Genomic DNA, 21,066 nt, shown 5'->3' with positions numbered 1-21,066 from the left:
ATGCAGGTACGACTGAGGATATAGGCAATGTTGGTGTAATAGTCACGAAATCTTCAAAAAATGGATGCTTAATGGAGAATGCACCCATAGCAACACCTCAAGGCGAATCATGAGATTAATCTGATACTGGAGCCGAATCCGGAAGAGAGGTTGCAGCGAGAACTTCAAGAGGACGTGAAGCAAGAGGTGATGACTCCTTTGATTTCCTTGCTTCATCGTCACTTGAGTCAACTTGAATTGATTGAGATTCAATCTCCTTCACCTCAAGTACTCTTCAATCCTTTCCTCCTTTGATAGAGAGCTTGGGCAAACTTTGAACATGAGGTTCAAATGTAGATGAGGACATGCCATCTTTACCTTTACCCTTTATTTCTTATCTCAAACCAATCGGATCAGCAGGATCAAGATCTTTATCAAACTTTAATGTATTTAAGACCCCTTCTCTTCATCCATGTGTTGGTATTAGCAAGGATAGATTGGATTCTATCCCAAATGGATGTACTTTCTTTGCATGACAACGTAGGAGGAAGAATGGGTAACTTCTCCACATTATGTTGAAAATATTCAGGATCTAGCATTTGATCACTGTCTTCAAAACTAGGAGGAATTGAAGCCAAGTTGAAATCTATAATTTGTTTCACAGTTAACTGAGTATAAGCCATACGCTGTATATCCACCTCAGTACGTACATCAATCCAGAGATCTTCTAGACAATGTATGTGCAAGAACTGCTTCCTCATTTTGTCATGCAATCCCCTCCAATCAAAGCAACTCCTGGCAGCAAATTTTTTCAGTGTGATCCTTTGGAGTTCAAACTGCACATTCTTGGCCTTAGGCACAGTGTCTATTGAGTATCCTCCAATCTTCAATGGGTTTGCGAGATGAGATCCCCACTATGAGTAGATGCAAACTAGACTGATAAGCCTGGACTTCCATAAGTTGTCTTGCTAAGTCCATCAGCATAATTCTATTGGTGGGATACCTTGGTAGTGTGTATGGCTCTCCCTTGAAGCACCCAACTCATAAATTTGTAAAGTTGGGGGAATTGTAAAAACATGTAACCATACTCATTAACCTTGTTCCATGCTTCATTAGATACTCTCTTATTAGGAAGCTCTTTATCAAACAAGCACATAAATGCCCAAAGAAGGCATCTTGAACTTTTCTGAAGTGTGTTCAACGTTGATTCAAAGGCAATTGCTCATAATATTCCCACACATGAACTATAGACCTGTCATGTTTGGTTGATAAACTAGAAAAGGTGCCTAGAGCAGCAACACTGTATGCCATGTAGGAGTTCATGTTGAACACACCAGTTGATAGACATTCAGCAATTGTTTGCATATTGAGTCACTCATCAATTCAGCCCAAAGGACATCCTTTTTTGACCATATTATGAGTGAGATGTACTTATACATCTAGGGTTCGAAGGTGTTTGAATCCTTGAGCCTTGCCAAGCGACTGAGAAGTGTGACAAGGTCATTGATTTCTTCTTTGAAATCACTTCTACGTACTCCCTTAACCGGCCATCTGACAAGATTTGGTCTCTTAGTAGTCAACAAGTTATCATTCACAAACTTGGTACAAGATGGAGTATCCTCATTCCACCATTCCATAGCCTTTTTCCTTGTGATATTTGTAACAACTGAAGTGTGAGGAACATGAAATATATGATCAATAGTCTCAGGATCAAGACTAATGATAGTATTGCCATCTTCATCTTTTATGGTTGGTGAAGCCGCATCAAAATGTCTTGCACATGCAAGGATGAATTTCGGTTCATGAGCTACCAAGCGGAAAGTGGACAGATGATGAATATGATTCCGCTTGATCCACACCATATCTTCAGTAGTTGCAGCCTCAACTCTTGCAAGAAAGTCTTCAATGTTCATATGAGGAATATTAGTATCCCGTACTTACTCACAGTATGAGGTTACTTGTGATGAAGGGATGGAGTTATGATTCTGATCATACTAGTACTTCATCTTCATTTTGTCTTTGCCCTTTGCTGGAGTAGACTCTCTTGACATTGCAAAATGGTATGCCTGCACAACTGTTACATGAAAATTCCAAAAAATGAGAACATCTTCATTTGAAGGATCCATAGCAAGACTTTTTGATGGATTTTGAACGAGGTATAAGTGGGGAAAAGGGATGGAATGAATGAGGATAGATTATGAACAAATGGGTTAAGTTTGGAATAGCTAAATTGTGAGTAAAATAGTCTAAAATGGGCTTTTTAGGATGAATTACATATGTGACCAAGCAGCTTGGATCTAAGTGATCAAGGAGAAAAATGAATAACACATTGAGCACATCATGTTTAAATAAGTGCAAAATGTGAGATTTTATCCAGCAAGCATGTGGAAAAGACTTCAACTATAGGGCAGCCATATGGAGGCACATGGAATGCGTAATGGTTGGGTTTTAACTTGCATTTGCATGTAAGGGAAAAACAAACTTATCTTCCTTTTTAGAACGGGATTTTACACCCGACTACATATGCAAGTAAGATGTGACCTTGCATATGCAACTTTGGAGAAGAAGACAAAAGATAGAAAGAACAACTTCATATACACAAGAGAAATGCAAATCTGAAAATGGAGATGACAAAGATTTGCAATAAATTTGAGGACAAATATATACAAAAATGAGAAAGAGAAAACCTTGTCCAAATTTTGAGCAAATCTGAAAAGAATCCAAGAGATTTTCGGATTTTAGATTTGTCCAAAGCCAAGACATAAATAGTATTCGCAACCCTCATAACATGGTTCGAATTTGGACATGTGGATATGATTAGAGAAATGCAATGCCCAAAATGTGGAACAAATTTTGACTCAGCAACTCCAAATGCAAAGACACATTAAAATGATGTCTAGGGCAAGAAAATAGCTTGCAAAATGATGGAAAACAAGCTTGAATCCAAAAATCCTTACCTTTGAACTTTCTTTGCAAAGACTCAATGTCAAAATGCATAGGTATGAGCCATTTGTGATGGAGAATATGCCCTAGATGGGTTGTTTTAATCAAAACGCATATGTTAAAACACATGTGTTTCCTTAAAAAATCGCTGCTCAAAGAGATTGAGGCATTTGTTAGTTTAAAATGCACTTTTGAGATATTATTGCATCATCAACACTCATGTGTTCAGGCCAAAAATTTCCACCAGCTTTGGATAGGGCAAAACGCATTTTAAGAATGTAAAAACATATGTTAGAAATGCATGCTTTCTCTTTTAAAATTGCTCACAGCCCTATAAAGGAAGACGAAATGCAGGTATTTGGGAACATGCAATATCATCAAGAATAGGCATCATGTTTGAAACTTATTTTACAAAGGCATTTGCATGTTTTAACTACATGCTTTTTCGTAGAAAATCGCCTCCAATTCTTGAGGATTAATGATTTTAGTGAAGAAAACCCTTTTAGAAAGCATTTACATGCCTTAACATATATGCAAACCTTTCAAAAATCGCCGCCAAGCCTGAGCACATTTTTGGAAGTCATAAACATATATGTAAAACATATGCACTATGGTAGAAAATCGCCGCTTTTGCTTGAGGTGGGTTTTATAAGTCAAGATGCATTCCTTATTAGCATTTACATATGTCCAAACCATATGCAGTTGGCTCAAAAATTGCCACTTTTGCCTTTGGTTTAAAGGAAGACACAATTTTAAAATAATTAAAAGCATATGTATTTGGGACCAAAATCACCACTCATAATAAAAATGAATAAATAACTCATTTTAATTTAACATTTACATGTAAATTTCTTACCTACAAACAATTGGGGATAATCTCAACAGAAAACTTTCAAAAGAACACGTAAACAAGACTACAGAAAGGACAATTCGAGGCTAATGAATTGTTTTCATGAGACCTTATCAATGCATTTCAACAAAGAGGATACACCTATGAATCCATGAGAAAATTCTGTAGGGTCACAAAATTGAGGACAACATATGGCCCTCCTATTAGCCTTAACAGGGATTTCTACTTGAGCACAGAATTAGCTTGGCTGATCTAACAGCTTATGTAGAATTTGATCCTTTAGTTGCACGGTAAGTTTTGTTAAAACAATTTGTATCAATATTGTAAAACTTGAGGTAATGTTTTCAGACTAGGTACTTCCTTATGAATGTTTACGTGTCAGATTATAAGTTCCAAGTACCTACTAGGTTTCTAATTTTGTTTCATCATGCATGAGATGTCAGAATAGTTTAGTACTTGATGCAGCACATGTTGGACTGGATTAGAATATTTCGAAAAGGAGGAGTGAAATGACCCTTTTAGCATAGTCATTTAATTGCTGACCAGATACAGCAATCAGAGTTTTGGCTGGATACTCGGAATTCTCTATGGTAGATCCTTTTTTTATGTCATTAAAGTTCCACAGTGCTCGTTTAGGGTGTTTTCTTAACGTATATTATGAACCTACATGCTTTCCATACCCTTTGAAATCTTTGCATCATTTGATTGTTCAGGAAAACCCACTGACAAATCTAAGTTTCGGCTCACTGGTCAAGTGAAGCTTCATTGACTTGTTTTTGGGTGGGGGTGGAGTGTTGAATTTAATTTCTTAACTTGAGTTGCAATTGCTATTTTGTTGCAAGTTATACTTTTTATTTTCTGTTATTTTATTTTCTCTTTTTCTTTACAAATCTTTCATACATTTCAGGAACGGTCTTCAAATTTTTACAAATGGAACATTTAAGTACCATAGATTTTTTTATTATAATAATTTATGCCTATTTACTTATGAATTATCTGTACAGATTTCTTTTGCTAACTATTTGACCTTAAATAGAAGAGAGAGTTGTACGCTGCAACTCAACTGCAAACACGTGATACTATTAGACTGGAAAATGTATCTTTCGAAGACATAAAAAACTGTTCAATTCTTAAGACATAAGACCATTACATTATAAACTGTGAGATTCATAATCAAATAGTTCATTGGATATTGTGCGTGAAAAATGTTGTGTGTTTAGGAACACAATATGCTGTGCCTCCTTGGTATGCTGTCTCCAAAGCTGGCAGATTGCCCCATGGAGATGCACATAGAAAATATATGTACTGTAAATTTCTACCTTTTGGGAGGGACAAGTTTTGAAGGCATCAACTAATGTCATATCTGCCAACAAATGAAGTCAAAGCTGCACAAAACATAATGGTTTGGGGCATGCAGACATACAAAAGTTAATTATTGCACCTGCAATTCCTGGAAGAAATTCTCAAGTTTAAAATTTAACATAAATGCATTATAGACTATAGTATAGATTAGACATCATTTATTATTTTATGAGAGTTAGCATATGAAATTTGAAAATCAGTTTCGGTCTTATCTTTTCCCTTTTTTGTGAACTGTACACTTCCTGCAGGTGGGTTCAATTGCAGCTGGAGGACGCTATGACAATCTTGTTGGAATGTTCAGTGGGAAGCAAGTTCCTGCAGTCGGTGTGAGTCTCGGGATTGAGAGAGTCTTTACAATAATGGAGCAGCAAGAGCAGGATCTCAAGAAGGCAAGTTGCTAATCAGTATTTTCCATCCTGTTATATAATTGTTTCAAGGATCTTGTCTGCCTTTGGATTCTTTGTCTGTAGTAACAGGCAAAGTAGCAGTATATAATACAAATATTTCATATATTTTATTTGTAGGTTTCAACACTTCCATTACTTTACTGGCTATTCATAACTTCATGCTACTCATACCATGACTATTGCAAGTGATCGCCAAAAATAGTTGCATGAGATATCAAGATTTAAAAATTAATCATTGATAGGCGTGCGCATCCAAGCCATTCTTAACTCTTATTCCCATTACTCATCACTCTGCATAAAAGCTTCCACTTACTTCCACAAAATTAGCATCTTCGACATCTGATTCTGTAGGTGAGGGCTCCATCAGCATTTTTTGACCTCCCACACCGGAGCTTCAGGTTTTTGAAATCAAGGGTCTATGCTGCATCATTCCATGGTTTTTGTGATCTTAGACACCCATTCTAAATTGAGTATTCAGCTACTTCTCAAGGGGAAAATAATTTAGTGTAGTTTTCTCCTTCAGATTGAAGTGGCTGAAATTATTGACTAGAAACTTATGTATGCTCAACTGAACACCAGCATTATGATTGATCACCTGCTCCAGATATTTAGTTATCTTTTTCTGATCTATAAAATCTCATTATAACCGTGAGTTTCTGTAATTAACTACTTCACATTGATCTCACTTTATTTGTTTTTCATAAATTTGGTCTTTCTGCCTGGTTTGGCTGTCTTAATGTTGCTAACTGCACTAGGGTTGGGGAGGGGGGTGGAAGTGAGTACAGAAATTTCCTTCATAATCAGAAATATATTTAATATTATCATTCAAATTTCTTATCATGGGATGCAAATGACAGCTAAGTACCTGAGTCAAGGTTGACAGTGAGCAAGGAATTCAGCAGTTTAGAGTTTAAACATCCGGTCCTCTCCTGCGAACACACATCAGTAAAGAGACCATACACCTTATTGAATGAAATCTTCCTTGTGGGCACAAGTTCAGGATGAGTGCTTACAGAAAAATTAGGAATCCAAATTGAATCAAAATGATGAAGATACAGAAGCAAAGAAGTAGTCAACACTGTGAGTGTAAATTTGAATCAACTTGCTGTAATGGGGATCCTGGGTCTAAAATATTCCCCGCCTTTGAAAACAAACCTGTGCCATCCTTCTCTCCATCATATCTCATCTTGTGCAAGGAATGTTGATGTGAATGTCAGTCATTTGTCTGCCTTAAGGGATATAAAATGTAAGGCATCTAGGAAGTGCATAAGGGGCCACAATCCATGCCTATCTCCCTTCTCTAACTGATTACTCTTATGTGTTAATGAGGATTAAAAGTGCTATTATAAACCTCTGAGAATCCATATAACTGTTTTATTGTCCAAGGAGAGAACAGGGGACAAGGTCAAGCTTTGGAGAATTTCTGCTGCTTTATTACATTCCCGAGACTAATATATTGCCTGGTCACTGTTGGAGGATTACATAAATTAGTAAATGTTTCTCACAGTAACTTCAGTTGCCAACAACGCAGAGACTTGGAAGGTGATAAATATCTCTAACAATAAACCATAATTGCCAATGAAGCGGGCGAGACAGATCCCTTACTTAAGCAGATCAATTCTGCAATAGATATCAAATTTCAATTATTATGTTGTGTAGACTTTGATTCCAGGGAATTCGTGACAGTTGGCAAATATCAAACGCTATAAGCCCAAGCCAGGTTATTTATAAGAATCTGTGCGCCTATGGCAAACTGAAAGACAGTAACCTTTAAGACCGGAACATGCTACTGCTTTCTACCCCATGCCCAGGTTCTTTGAGCCTCATCTAGTTCAAATTGACCCAGTCCATTAGAGTCGGATTTCATTTTGTAATTGTGTTTTGGTTTTATTTTACCCAACCCATGCTTTTGACCTTCCAGTCATTTGGCTGGGTTTGGATTCCTCTCAATTTTACTTTGATATTCTTTTAAAGGTAATGTAAAAGGTTACTTCAAAATTATTTTACTTGAATATTACAACACAAAAGAAAATAATAACATGATTGAGTCATATTTGTTACAATAGTAACATTGATTAATATACTTCATATTATAGTTAGCACAATTGATTCAATGCTACGACTTGGCAAGCCTTTTTCTTTTGGATTTGTATTCCATCAGATTCATCACTAAAAATTAGTAGTCCTGGAAAAACTCAGCAGTTCAAAAAATGAAGTGGAAACCCAAATTTTTAATAAAGTGCTGTAAAATTTCAATAGGAATTGTGGAATTTGGATCTTTTCAGACTGGCCTGTCAGTTCCAGCTTGATCTGGTAACAATGTTTTATTTTCATCCTTATTGTTTTATGCAATGTACATCGTATGCTATAAATCAATGCATCAATTTGTGTCATGAAGCATCACAAAATACATTTAAAATAGACTTATTAAATTTTAATTGCTGTGGGATTCGGCCTTTTTTGGGTAATTGCAAGATGACCTTAACATGTAGTCATTAAATTAGTGACATTTTCTTTAAGAAGTACCTGTCCTCAGGGCGTCTGCACATCGGGTACTTGGAGTGCCTGAGTACCCCCACCTTTGCCATTCCACAACCAAATTGCCGGCGGGATGGGTACTTGAATTTCTATTTGAAATTTGATTTTTGAATGTTAGGATTGTGTATGTGCTATGTCAAATGTTCAATGATTCTGGATTGTGTTGCAATTTTTATATGTTCAAGTATTTCAATTTGCTATGAGATACTGAAACATCATTTCATGACTACCATTTCAAGTTTTATATGTATAGTATACAACACCCTCTCCCTATCCCCTCGACCACCATCCCCTGCTGTCTCGAAGTTGAGGCCCTTTATTCCCCCATCTCGGAAATTCATCTCCGCGTACCCAAACAGCAGTGTTTTATTGGTAATAATAGCGGAGCTAGGGGATATATTTAGAACACTAGCACTTGTTGAATATGGGGAAGAGGGGAATGGTGAATATGTTGAATTTAAATCAATAGTAATATACTTGCACTAGTCACAGTCCTAAATCCCAAGATCTTAGGATTTTAGTCTTTGCAAAATTTCAATGAAGACTATCAAATCAAATTGATCAAGAGGATGAAACATGTAGTTTGAGGGGCAGATTTAATGAGATTTGAAGGAAGAGATCAAGTTTTTTTGGGCCAAGATGAATTGAAAATAGACAAAATTATCATAGTTCACATGACAAAATCTCTTGTGCCACAACCAACTGTTGTCAACGTTTGCAACAAAACAACTTACTTCAGAAGGATTTAACTAAAATACATTACTTCTAGCCTTTGAACTAGATGCAATCATGTTTCCTGACTGATCTCTGATTGTACATTTTCATTCTTGAATTGCAAATGACAACCCTTGTCTACAAGCTGACTAACAGATAACAAGTTATGCTTAAATCATTGTTAGTTTTCTCTTCAAGAGTAATAGAACCTTTTCCTTTAATCACAAGAGGAGTGTTATCACCAAATCCAACAACTCCATGATCATACTTATTCAATTGCACAAAACTTATTCTTGTCACTTGTCATATGGTGTGAACATCCACTATCTACGATCCATTCATATTTCTTTTCAACATGTGAAACTAATGCTTTTTCCTCATTCACTGGACTTTTATCTTTAATAGCAACAAAACCAATTTCATCATCATCACTTCTCTTTGTTTCATTATCTGACGCCCCTTCTCCAACATAATAACATTCTTTATGATATTTAGACTTGTAAGGCTTAGGCTTGTACTTAGGCACTGTACGAGGACATCCAGATGCAAAATGACCAATCTTATTACATGAAAAACATTTCAAAGGCAATTTTCCTTCATGTTTACCTTTACCTCTGTATTCACTTTTGCAGCTAATGCTTCAAGCTTCCTTTCTTCTTCTCTGTCTGGCCAATCCTTGAAATACTCACGATTCACTAGCTCTACTAGTACTTGCACTTTTTGTTAACATCGTTTTATCTTTATGAACAATAGCCTTAAAAGTAGATTCTACTTTAGGTAAAGACTCTTCTAATTTAGAAGTTTCAAAAGATGACAACTTACCAATGACTGTTTCCCTGTTGAATCCCTTGATGAGAGGTATCACTTCTTCAATAGCCACGATCTTGGTGTCATAAGTTAGTGTTAAATATATCAGAATCTTTGCCACAATCTCTTGTTCGGTTATGGTTCCACCTGTATTCCGTATACCAGTAACAATCTTTGTTATTTCTGAACATAAGATCTGATAGTCTCATCCTCTTGTATTCTCACATTCTCTAACTTTGTTTTCCAATTCTGCAACTTTGCCTGCCTTGTATATTTGTCTCCTTCAGACAATGCTTCCAATTTGTCTCCCCATTAGGAGACTTGGCCCCGTTGGGAGTCGATTCAATACATTTAGTACATTTGTCCCTGTTAAAGGACAAGTCCCTGTTAAAGGATTGAAATCCTGCTAAAGGTTCCCAACCCTTTTAGTAGTTGATAAGAACAAAAGGCTCACTGCTAGACCACACTGTCCGAAGAAAGAAGGTTAAATCCACCTTCAAGAAGACTCAATGTTTGAGATGTGAAACTTAGAGCCACCTTCAAGGATATTTAAATCTCTAGTGAGCTGACTGATGACAACACACTTGTCTTAACAATTCCAATGAAGTAAACTTAATGATATCATATTCCACTCATACCTCTACCAAATCATCTAACAATCCTTCAACTCTGCTCTGATATCCAACATCAAGGTTTGCGCATACAATTTTATTCCACTTATTCTATACATTACAACCAAGGAAATTGCAAACATGCATTTAGGTTGGCCTATTAGGACTTCCCCATGCACATAAAATAGATCCATGCAAAGATGCACATGGCACCTTTTACAATTATATAACAATTACAATTATCAAATTATGTGTCATGATCCATGATTAACACTTGCCAAACCAAACAACACACCATCCCATTGGCTCGGCCTGTTAGGACTTCCCCAATGCACATAAAATAGATGCATGCAAAGATGCACATGGCACCTTTTGAAATTATACAACAATTACAATTATCAAATTATGTGTCATGATCTATTAACACTCACCAAACCAAACAACATGCTACATCATCCCATCGGCTCCCAACAAAAATAATCTATATGTCACACACTAGTAATCATGACAAAATGAATCAAATGACCCACAAATCCCGAAGCATGTTCTTATCCAAGTCTTCTTCCATGCTGTATGCTCACAAACCTTATGTCCAGCTCGTCAACATGTTATACCCAAAATACAACTACTTCTAGCATAATTCTCTGTCAGTGGCCTGCAACCAATCTTCACCAAAACATCTGTAACTTACTCACACCATCATATAAAGTGCTCTGACCATAGACACAAGGTTTAAACTCATCCTGCAGCACATACCCACGCTTGCATACTCTGGAATATCGTACATCATCTGTACTATTTTGAACAATAGTTTGTAACATACAGAATCTAAGTCTGTCTAACTCCTTTCTGAAACATCTGAAAATATGTTGACATCAGTGACAAAACTTGTGTCTCAACAATATCCCCAATGCTGAACACCTGTAGGATATTGTGATAACAGGCTTCAGGCCCTCTTCTTGATTAATAACATGCTCAAACCTCCTATCTGGAGGAATATCTCCAAATACTGTACTATGTTTACCTAACATGGTGTGAATATCAATATGATAAGATGACTCATTGCAAGTGAAGGATTTGCTGGAAACAAAAAGAGCCTCCATCCTCTTTGGGAAAACCACCTGTAGTGCACCATTAGCCATAGCCTTAAGTATTGTTTTCTTTCAATTAACTGTGAATTCCGACTGCATCTGTTTGAAGTCTTGAACATAATGTTCAATGGACTCCAACCATTGTACCCCTAAAATAGCATCCACATCACTCAATCCAAGCACATAAAAATCACCTATCAATGTGTAATCTACTATCAGTATGTTCAGTTGTGGCACAATTGGGTTGCAGCTTAATGGAAATCCATCTGCAACAATAATGCTGAATCCAGGGAATTCCTCAACTTGTAGTTGTCGCTTTCCTATTAATCGTTCGTCTGTAGAATTGTGTGTAGCTCCACTGTCCACTAAACATACCATTCTTTGTCTTTAAGGACACCTTTTAGCAGAAAAGGACGACTGTGAGGTACTTTAGATAATGTGGCGATACAAGGAGTCTCTCTGCTCACAACATTTTCTAACTCAATCTGTTGTGTCTGGACCTCTTGTGCAACATCCTGATCAATGCTGTCTTCTTGCTCATTTTGTTCCTCATCATGTGAATGGACTTCTATCAAATGCACTTTGCCTTTTCCTAGACAACGGTGACCTGGTTCCCATAGTTCTTTGCAAGTGAAACACAATTTTCTTCTTCGTAAATCATTTTGTGTTTCGTGATCCATTTTGGAAGGTACATTTCCTGGCTAGTTGAGACTCATGTTCTTCTGCTGATTGGAACTTCCCTTGTCAGATTTCAAAGGACTGAAATCTTTTCTTGGTGGCTGGTAGGAAGGTATGACCTCTAAATCCATGGCCAACCCAATAGCATCATGTAATGAACCAGACTTGTTAGCCTTAACCAACCTTTTTAATTTGTTACTTAAACCTTCATTGAAGAGCATTGTCACCCTTCTTTGATGAATATCAGGGACCACTACGAGATTGTTTTAGAATTCAGTTATTTAAGGCTCCAGAAGTCCTACCTCCTTAAGCTGTGCTGTTTCCTTGTAATAGACTTCTCTGCCTTTCCGGTCAAAGTGATTTTGACAAAAATTTCATAAGAATGAACTGTGACATGATCTTGTGAAATGAGTCCGTGGTGCTACCAATCATATGCTACTCCCTCCAGGTGCGTGATAGCAAACTGAATTGCCATTTCTTCTTCCGTTGGCTCAAGTGCCAAAAAAGTGTCCAACTTATGAACGCATGATCTAGTGGATTCTTCTTCGGTTCCATTGAAAGTTGGAATTGCAAGTTTGTTTAAGGCTGGTATGCTACTGGGCGAAAGACCTGCCTAGCTTGCCCTCTAGGCCTCCTATCTTGCACTTCCAGATAATTCCTAACTTTGTCCTTATACTAGTTCATGAACTGATTTAAATTCATCGGCTTCCTTACATCAGCTGGAAGCTGCTTGGATTCATTCCAAGCCTTCATAATATCATCTCTAATGTGCAACTTTTCTACCTCAACCTCAGGAATTGGTTCTGTTTCAAGTGGATGATGTAAAAGGTGGGATGCAATGGTTGATCAGACCATGGCTCACAATATTAGAGGCTGCTTTGTCTTGGTTCTCATGCCCGGCTTCACTTCGGTTATGTCGACTACTGTAACTTCTTGACCTCGAATGTCCAACTCTCAATTGTCTCATTGCGGTGGTCATATGATCCTGGAATTGTTGCATCATTTTCTGCTACTGTTGGCAATCATTAAGTTATTTATTTAGTTCCCTTTGTGGGCTGCTATCTCTTCTTTCTCCTATCCCAACATCAGCATCCTCTTGTTGCCCTGACCTGCTTCTTGTGTTGTATTTGCATGGTTCAAACCCTTTGGTCTGCATAGGACTAATTTATACTGACATGCAATGGAGAATCTGTGACGTGCACTCAAAAGGAAAACCTGCAAATTAAAAGTCCCACAGGCTGCAGGCTTTGTGGCAATGATACCACTAAAATATCCTCACTATTGAAATCTAGAATACTTAACTAATTTACTGTATCATTCATCAGATTTCATATAACAAATAAACGAAAAACAACTTGAAGAATTTGTTATTCTTAGAAAGCTTTGATTTGAAGTACTCAACGCCTCTCCATGCAGGACCATACAAAGTTCATTCAACCTTTGATATCCTACATACCCGTCCTTGATACAGGGCTGCAGTGACTTCATAATTGCTGGTAATCAATCCCTTTTGCTGTTTGTTTCTGTCTCAGAATTAAGTGTCAATTGCAGACTATCTTACTGTTGGTTATCTTTGTTTCAATTGCAACTAACGTACTTGAAAGAGCTATTTGTAACAGCGGCTGGTGGCATTTCTCCTTCTAAAGCTGAATTGATTGAACCTATGATCTTATTGCATAAATTCTGTACTAAAGCTGCGTCCAATATGTAACTCCAGGGGTTTTGTCCTGGCCAAGCTGCAGACTGAAATAATAATATAAATCAAGCATAGAATGTCTTTCTCTTCCCATGCAATTTACTTAAGCAACTCCCACTCCTACAGAAAGCAAGATTTTCGTTCTTTCCTCCAAAGGACCAATCAAAGGCAAGTTACCAAATACCACACAATCAAACCTTCAAGTCGAAGCAATAGGAAAGTGGCCCCAATGCCTATGATTGAAAATCAGGAACTTAAGAATATTCACCCCCCTTATTAAATGATCACTTAAGTCTTTGGGGAAAGATATTAAATAAAGACCTAGCAATTTATTTAGTTAGTAAGATACTTAGAAAAGAGGGGACATTACACTACTAGCTATCAACATTCCACATGAGGATGGCAATTTGCACCCTATTTGCATTTAAATACATCTAGTTTCGCTTGTTTCTTTTATTTACACATATATCGACTCATTAGATGCATCTCCTCATTCATTTTCGCAAAAAAGAAAATGTATGTCTAATAAAATTAAGCAATTTATCAAGTTACCGATTTTTTTGCAGAAGAGTTGCTGCCCACTACTCATTTATTTTTTCAACTATGATCTTGAGTGTCCCCACACCATGTTGGATATTCACTACCAGTGACACTCTTGAATGTTAAGGTGTTAACTATTACCCTCTTGTCCCTTTGGACCTTCACTCTTATTTTCTTCTTTCCACTGCCCGTTGCCATGGCCCGATGTGATATTTTCCCTTTGACTTTTATAGAGTAACTTCCTCCACTAGGGTTCTGTTGTGATGTTTTCACACCATCAACCCATTGCAAATGGCGACCCCCTCTTTTGGCCTCTAGTTTTAGGGTTTTGGTAGAAAAAATGTTAAATCTTACAGCTTAAAAGATCAAGTGTTTAAGTGATCAAATCATTAAAGTTGCAAATGTAACGAGTTAGAAAGGTTTGGTGGTCACTAGGTTGAAGTTGTGAAGTTGGCTAAATTTGAGAGGGAATTTATAAGGATTGGGATATTTTGGTTAGTCAAATGGTTTGAAAGATGTTATAATGACATTCTCTTTTTAATTTGGACTAAAATGACAAAATTAGGCAAAAGAAGTTTGAAATCCCTGTGAATTTTGACATTCCACTTAGGAAATGGATAAGGTTCCTATAATAATAGAATTTTCATTCTTAAAATGGGAAAATATGGATGCAAGGTGAATTTCTATTTCAAAAATACAAGAAGTCCGAATAGGAGTCGAATTTCCACTCCTGGGTATAAAAACCAAGTCAAAAAGCTGAATGTCACTGTGCAAGCCGTTTTACCACTGGGTTAATAATTTTGAAGAAAAGTTTAGGAGTGGAAAATTCTTATGGAGAAAGAATTTCCCTTTTGCGCATATGGTGGCATTTCTCCATTTGTCTAACGCAAGTTTTTTGAAGCTAAAATGGGGGAAGTCCTTGTGGATAGGAAATTTCCACTTGTCCTTGCCCCTATATGGGTCGTTAAGTGTTGAAATCAGATTTGTCCTTGTAGGAGTCTATTTTCCCCTTGCTAGGTAATTGGATAGGTGGATATCCTTCTGAGGGATGATGTTCCCCTTTGGGGAGTAAATGTAGGAACGGAGTAATTTTGAAGGACCTCAACAGCCCCCATAAGGATTGAATTTCCTCTTTTGGTAAATGAGTGAGCATGTGAAACGAAATCTGAGAGAACTTGTTGTCCCTTTGATTATTGAATTTCCATTGGGGAATAAGTAAAATAGTGACAATGATCAGTCCTTTTGTGGATTGAATTTTCCTTTGGGGATGTGATAGAGACCCCAAAACTAATTCAAAATGCAAGTAAGAGGAAGTGCTTATGCAGGTTGTTTTTCCACCAGAGCTGGGTCAGTGTTGTTGAGGCACCGGGTTTCCATCAAAGGCCGTGAGATGAAATTAAATGAAATTCAAAGGGAAATTAAGTGAAGTTCAGCTTGCACGAGTCCTGGAATATTAAGAAGCAAAAATGTTTTATCCCACATTGGCTGTGGAAGTGCAAACTAAACCTAGAACTCCTTTAAAGGGCCATCAAACAGCTATAAGAAAGCACAAAGCGAGGAGTTGACTAAGGTCTTAAAGGTCAAAGGTGACAAACAAAGAGGGCCAAGCAAGGAAGGAGGCATTGACAGCTAGCAAGTGGTGTTCAATCCAAGAAAAGGAAAGAAGAGATTGATTTTGCCAAGAGAAAAGTCAGACATGAGGAAAATTGCAGGAGCAGCAAAATGAAGTTAAACACCCACATTTAATCAGATGCTATGTACATTCAAAGATGAAAGGCAAGTCAATCAAGGATGAGTAAGTTATTAGATGTGGAGCAGTGTAGTACAAGTAAATCTGAAACCTTACTAAGAAAGAGCCACCATTTAAAATAAAAATCAGATATTGGGAATAAGGACTGAAATAGCATCAAAACAATACAATATCAGACTCAGTTCGTAAAAGAATAGAATCCATAAGGATTGAGAAAACAGCAAGCACAGAGGTCTCAACCTAGGTTTGAACTTCTCTCAAAGAGGTACGATTTGTTGGAAAAAATCAAGAAAAATTCCAAGGTGGTTGTCTCTACTTGGGTCCATTGTTGGACACAAGGAAGATCATTTCTTGTAAAGAAAATTGAATGATTGAAGGGGAAATACATCCAAGTAAGCCTGTCTCGGAATTTATCCTCACAAAATCAGATTCATGATCTGTGGAGAAAGGTTTAGTTTTCCAAGACTAAATCTTCAAGTACCCTCATTAGTGCATGCTTTCACAAGTCCATGACCTGAATTTTCTGAGTTCAAGTAGACTCTGTAAAATCTCTCCAGAGTTGTCTTTAGGTTTTGTAGTAATAACAAGTCTCATTCGAAAGCTTTGCCTTAATTGTCAGACCTTGAAGCCGACACTCAGATTATATTTTACAACGTCTATGGTTTGATTTTCTGAGTCTCTGAGGCATGTCTTCAGTCTGTTGTGATGTAATCACACTTTGCCCCATTATAAATGGGGACCACTAGTTCTTTTGTTGGGGGGGTTGTGTCAGTTTCAGTCTCTGGTCTCTTGCCATTGTGAAGTTTGGGAGTTCAATTAAAGATTAAAGCTTTGCCAAGTTTAGGAGTGTCATTGAAAAGTAAAAGAGAAAGCATGACTGAATGGGTATGCTGATGCCACAGAAGTGTTCTGAAGGACTGCATTAGGTCAATTCTGACAGCTACTTTAGGAAAATTGCTTTTTTCCGTCTATTTTTTGCTCTTTTGAAAGCTTCATTTTTGGCATTTTGGGGCCAATCCATTTTTATTTGTTTTTTTCTAACTTTAGAAAGTTGCTTTTGGCACAAAAAATATTTTAGAAAGGCCAAAGTTGCATCCAAGTGTAAAATTCCTGTTTTTAACTGCAAGCTCATCTGGGATTTCATGAAAAATGGTGAAAAGTTCTGGATTTCAAAATGATGAAAAGCATTCAAAATTGTGAAAATTCATAGAAAATCCTTGTTCTAGTATCAAAATTATCTCAGAAAAGTCAGAAAAAGCTATGGAAAAAAACACTAATGGAGGCGTTCTACCACTAACTACTGAAATTTGGTCGGTTCTTCAATATTTTATGATCTTATAAAACCTAGATTTTCATTATATCTCCTGGAGATTTAAAACCACTTTCAAACATCCTGACAGTATTATATAAAACATAACATAGTAGAAGAAACTGAAACTTAAATGTTCTATTTTATATGAATATTCCACTGTCCAAGCAATTCCATGAATCAACCTAAACTATGACCAAGAAATGTTCATCTTAGCAAAAAATTCCTCAAACCAATGTAAAGGAGGGAAATTCTTGAAGGCATGAGAAGTCCTACTTGGAAATGACGAAAATCCTTAATCTGCAACAAAATCCATTTCAAGGTACGAAATTCCCTGACAAGGGACAAAGTCTGACTTCTGCATCATAAGAAATCCTTAACACCATATGAAGTCCGATTGAAGGAAAGCAGAATTCCTTATTTCAACACAAGGTCTGCCTGCACTTGAAAGAAAGTTCTAGAAGTATGAAGAGACTGACTTGAGGAAGAATAAAGCTAGCAAGATTGGTTTAAATGAGAACTTCTAGACTCATAAGAACTTGTAGAAGAAAGCAAAAGAAAGCTGGGAGATTGCTATGAAGAAAATAAAACAAGCTTTAAAAGCCTCTCCAAGAAGTTGACCAAGAAAGGAAGCAGAAAGGAAAAAGTCAAAAAAACAAAGTAAGAAAGCAAGGAGTTCGTTCTCTTCATAAACATTTCAAAATTCCTATAAATAAATTTGTTTGGCATTTCATTCTTCACAAGAAGAAATAACAGCTCTGGAGTTGACAATATTTTTCTGATTCCAAAGCAAGGCGAGGGTCCAAAAAGTTTCAAATTGTTTTATAAAATAGATACTGGGAATTGGTTTAGTTGCTCATTGTTTTCTTGAGTTAATGAATTTGGTGTTATTTCGATGTTCATTGAAAATACACATTGGGCATTTAGATGGTTGTCAGTTTTATTTGTATTTCGGTGCATTGTAGCTCTCATTGTATTTTGTTAAAAGTAAAGTTATTCAAATTTCACATCACATACTTTCTTAATATTGGAGTTGCTGTGCACTCAGTGTTTTTTCGTGCATTTACCTTTCTCTTTAGTTGATCTCTAATACTACTGCAATTTTCTGTTATGTTGAAATTCTACAAACTGTGACATTTTCTTTTAGGCTTTTCGGTTTTTTCAAAATTTTCAAAATAAAATGTATTTTCCACTCTCATTCTGACATTTACACTAAATATTTTTCAGGTTCGTGCAACACAAACAGAGGTTTTGGCAGTGGTTTTAGGAGATGATATGGGAGTGGCTATCAAACTTGTGAGTGAGCTCTGGGCTGGAAAACTGAAAGCAGAATTCGCTCTCACATCTATAAAAAAGATTGGGAAACAGGTACAATATGCATTGGAATCTGGCATACCTTATATGTTGATTATGGGTGAGAATGAACTTAAGAATGGTCTAATTCAGCTGAAAGATATAGGAGCTAGTCAACAAGATGAGGTTCCAAGGGATAAAATTGTTGAGGAACTCAAGAAGAGATTGAATGGTTCAAATCAGTCAAGGGTTCACACTGTTGTACAATGAAAAGGTGTGCTCTTTTACTTCCAATTAGGCATTATTTGTAGGGGTGGACGCTAAAAGATTATCGGAGGATTTTTTGTAGCTGAGAAGAAATACTTGTCAACTTTTGAGGTTCTGTTCTTCCAGATTTTACTATAATTGCATGCAGTTACCATTCGGGAAGGATGATTGTTTACAGTTGGACTAACCATAAGATGATTGTTTACACTCTCTAAAATTTTCTGCCTTGCAAAATTCAATATTAATAACATGATTTTTTGGGGATTTTGCTCTAGCTAAAAAGCTACACACAGGTATATAATTAAATTGTAGCACTATTTTAGTGGTTCTAACTTACTATGCTTTCTAATAGAGACTACTCCTTAAATGATGTTAAAAGACTGCAAAGCCTTAAGTTTCCAGTCTATCGCCAATGAACTGAAATGTTTCTATTTAAAAAATGCATGATTTCTTTTTATACCGATGTTTTAGATTGCTTTTTGTGATCCATCAAATTCCTCCTCTTCGTAATGATCACTGAGCATGATTCAAAATTGTTGGTGTAAAGACGTATTTACTATTTACACTTACTTAAGTTTACTTAGGTTAATGCATTATTTTATTATTTTATTTTGTGAGACACTTAAGAGTTTGCGCACCTTTTTGAGTTGTCATGTTGACAACACAGATGTACGCAACTCTAATTCAACACATGGTGTCTACAACACTGGAGTTTGCATCATTCACTGAGTTGTCATGTTGACAACACAATTATTCGCACTTCCTTTTAGCACATGTTGTCTACAACACTGATTGTGTGTTACACCCTTGTAGGCTTATCCTCTCATCATCGCACTTACTTCCGTGCTTAATGGAGGATAACCCATATCTGGTGGACATGTGCCTGGTTGTATGACTTATCATGTAGCTGATTCCGAGACATTCTAGAGATATCTCAGAGGCTTTTATATACAAGCATTCCTAGTGTACTCTTAAGACATATTGAATGAATATATCATCATTCTGGTCATACTCTCCTTTTTTGGTCTACAGTTGTCCTTGTGTTTGAGTTCTTAGTTTTTGGGTGAATTTTGCCCTAAGGCAAATTCTTACATGGTATCAAAGCTTGAAGATTTTCTCATCACATAAGCTGTTCGAGACCATTGTTGCTTCAGCACTTTGGCCTGAATCCAGAGTACTATAGAAATTGGGAGCGTCTAGAGCTAGATTTGACCTCGCCATTGTGTTCGAAATGCTGATTTGGTGATGGTCGACTATAAACTCGGCTACCCTAGGCCAAAGTCGACCGTGAGGCAATTTTTTTTTTGCAAATCGGCACTCGGAGGCCCCAATTTGCAGTTCTGGTATGATCTTTAGATCTGCAATTTTTTAATTTAGATCTTGTATTTTTATTTGATCTCTGCAATTATTAAATTTCTATTTTTGAATTTTTTTTTTTACCCTCCGGGTAGGTAGCAAAGATTTTTTTTTTCAAGTATCGAGCTGTCAGATCCTAGCCCTGCACCCTGCGCAGAGAATATTTTGCAATAAATTTTGTATTGTGCACATATTATCCGAATCGGCGGGCATTTTCAATATTTTCTGGCATTCAAAGTCAAATCCAGATACATCGGAATATTCCCTCAGCGACACCATATACCACTGGTGACAAGCCTCACCCATCGACCCGGCGACAATAACTCTATTGTGATGATGTGATCTATTTCACTTCTACACCTTACAGTGGGGAGTATGTTTGTGCTGACGAGACACTTTAGGTTTGGGGTCGATCAGTGCTAAGTATTTGGATTGCTTGGGACAGTGGAAGATTAGTGTTGTATTGCTTGTGGGCAAGCATCTCCGAGAGGGGAGGACCGTCATGTCCCCTCTTTTAGCTTAGTCTAGCAAAGACATGTGAGTCAGCTTATTATGGGGTCTTGTAGGCTGATAGGGTTGGATAGAGACGCAATATGGTTATTCAGTGCTAGGGACTTGATGTTCTGGCAGTTATTGATTAGTTGGGAGCAATTCCTTATTTTTAGGAGGTATGATCTTGCCTAGGGTTGGGTCTCCATGAAATTTCTCTTTGGGTTCAATTTCAGAGGGATAGGGCTTGTTTCCTAAATTTTAGGAGCATCCCTAGATTTTAGGGATGAGATTGCTAGCGGATTCTTGATTTCTGACTTCAGTCACAGACATGTGACAGGATGATTTTATGGTTTTTGATGTCAGTTGGACATTTTGTGGCTATT

At 36.9% G+C, this 21,066-nt stretch overlaps 1 protein-coding gene across 1 annotated transcript in view; it reads left to right on the top strand.

The window, feature by feature from the left end:
* The window catches only part of LOC149554436 (Class II aaRS and biotin synthetases superfamily protein), a 78,912-nt gene extending 59,813 nt beyond the window's left edge, over positions 1-19,099 (top strand). The window contains exons 8-9 of the mRNA XM_089828490.1: positions 5,383-5,523; positions 18,503-19,099. Of these exons, the coding sequence (XP_089684616.1) occupies positions 5,383-5,523; positions 18,503-18,838 (477 nt within the window). The 3' untranslated portion in view covers positions 18,839-19,099. The remainder of the gene's footprint in view (positions 1-5,382; positions 5,524-18,502) is intronic.
* The last annotated feature ends 1,967 nt before the right edge of the window (positions 19,100-21,066 follow it).

This window comes from Cupressus sempervirens, chromosome 5 (assembly GCF_028749045.1).
Source record: "Cupressus sempervirens isolate cs-2001-9-10 chromosome 5, ASM2874904v1, whole genome shotgun sequence".
NCBI classification, from domain to species: domain Eukaryota; kingdom Viridiplantae; phylum Streptophyta; class Pinopsida; order Cupressales; family Cupressaceae; genus Cupressus; species Cupressus sempervirens.
The sequence above is the reverse complement of the archived record's forward strand: the minus strand, read 5'-3'. Positions and strand labels throughout refer to the sequence as shown.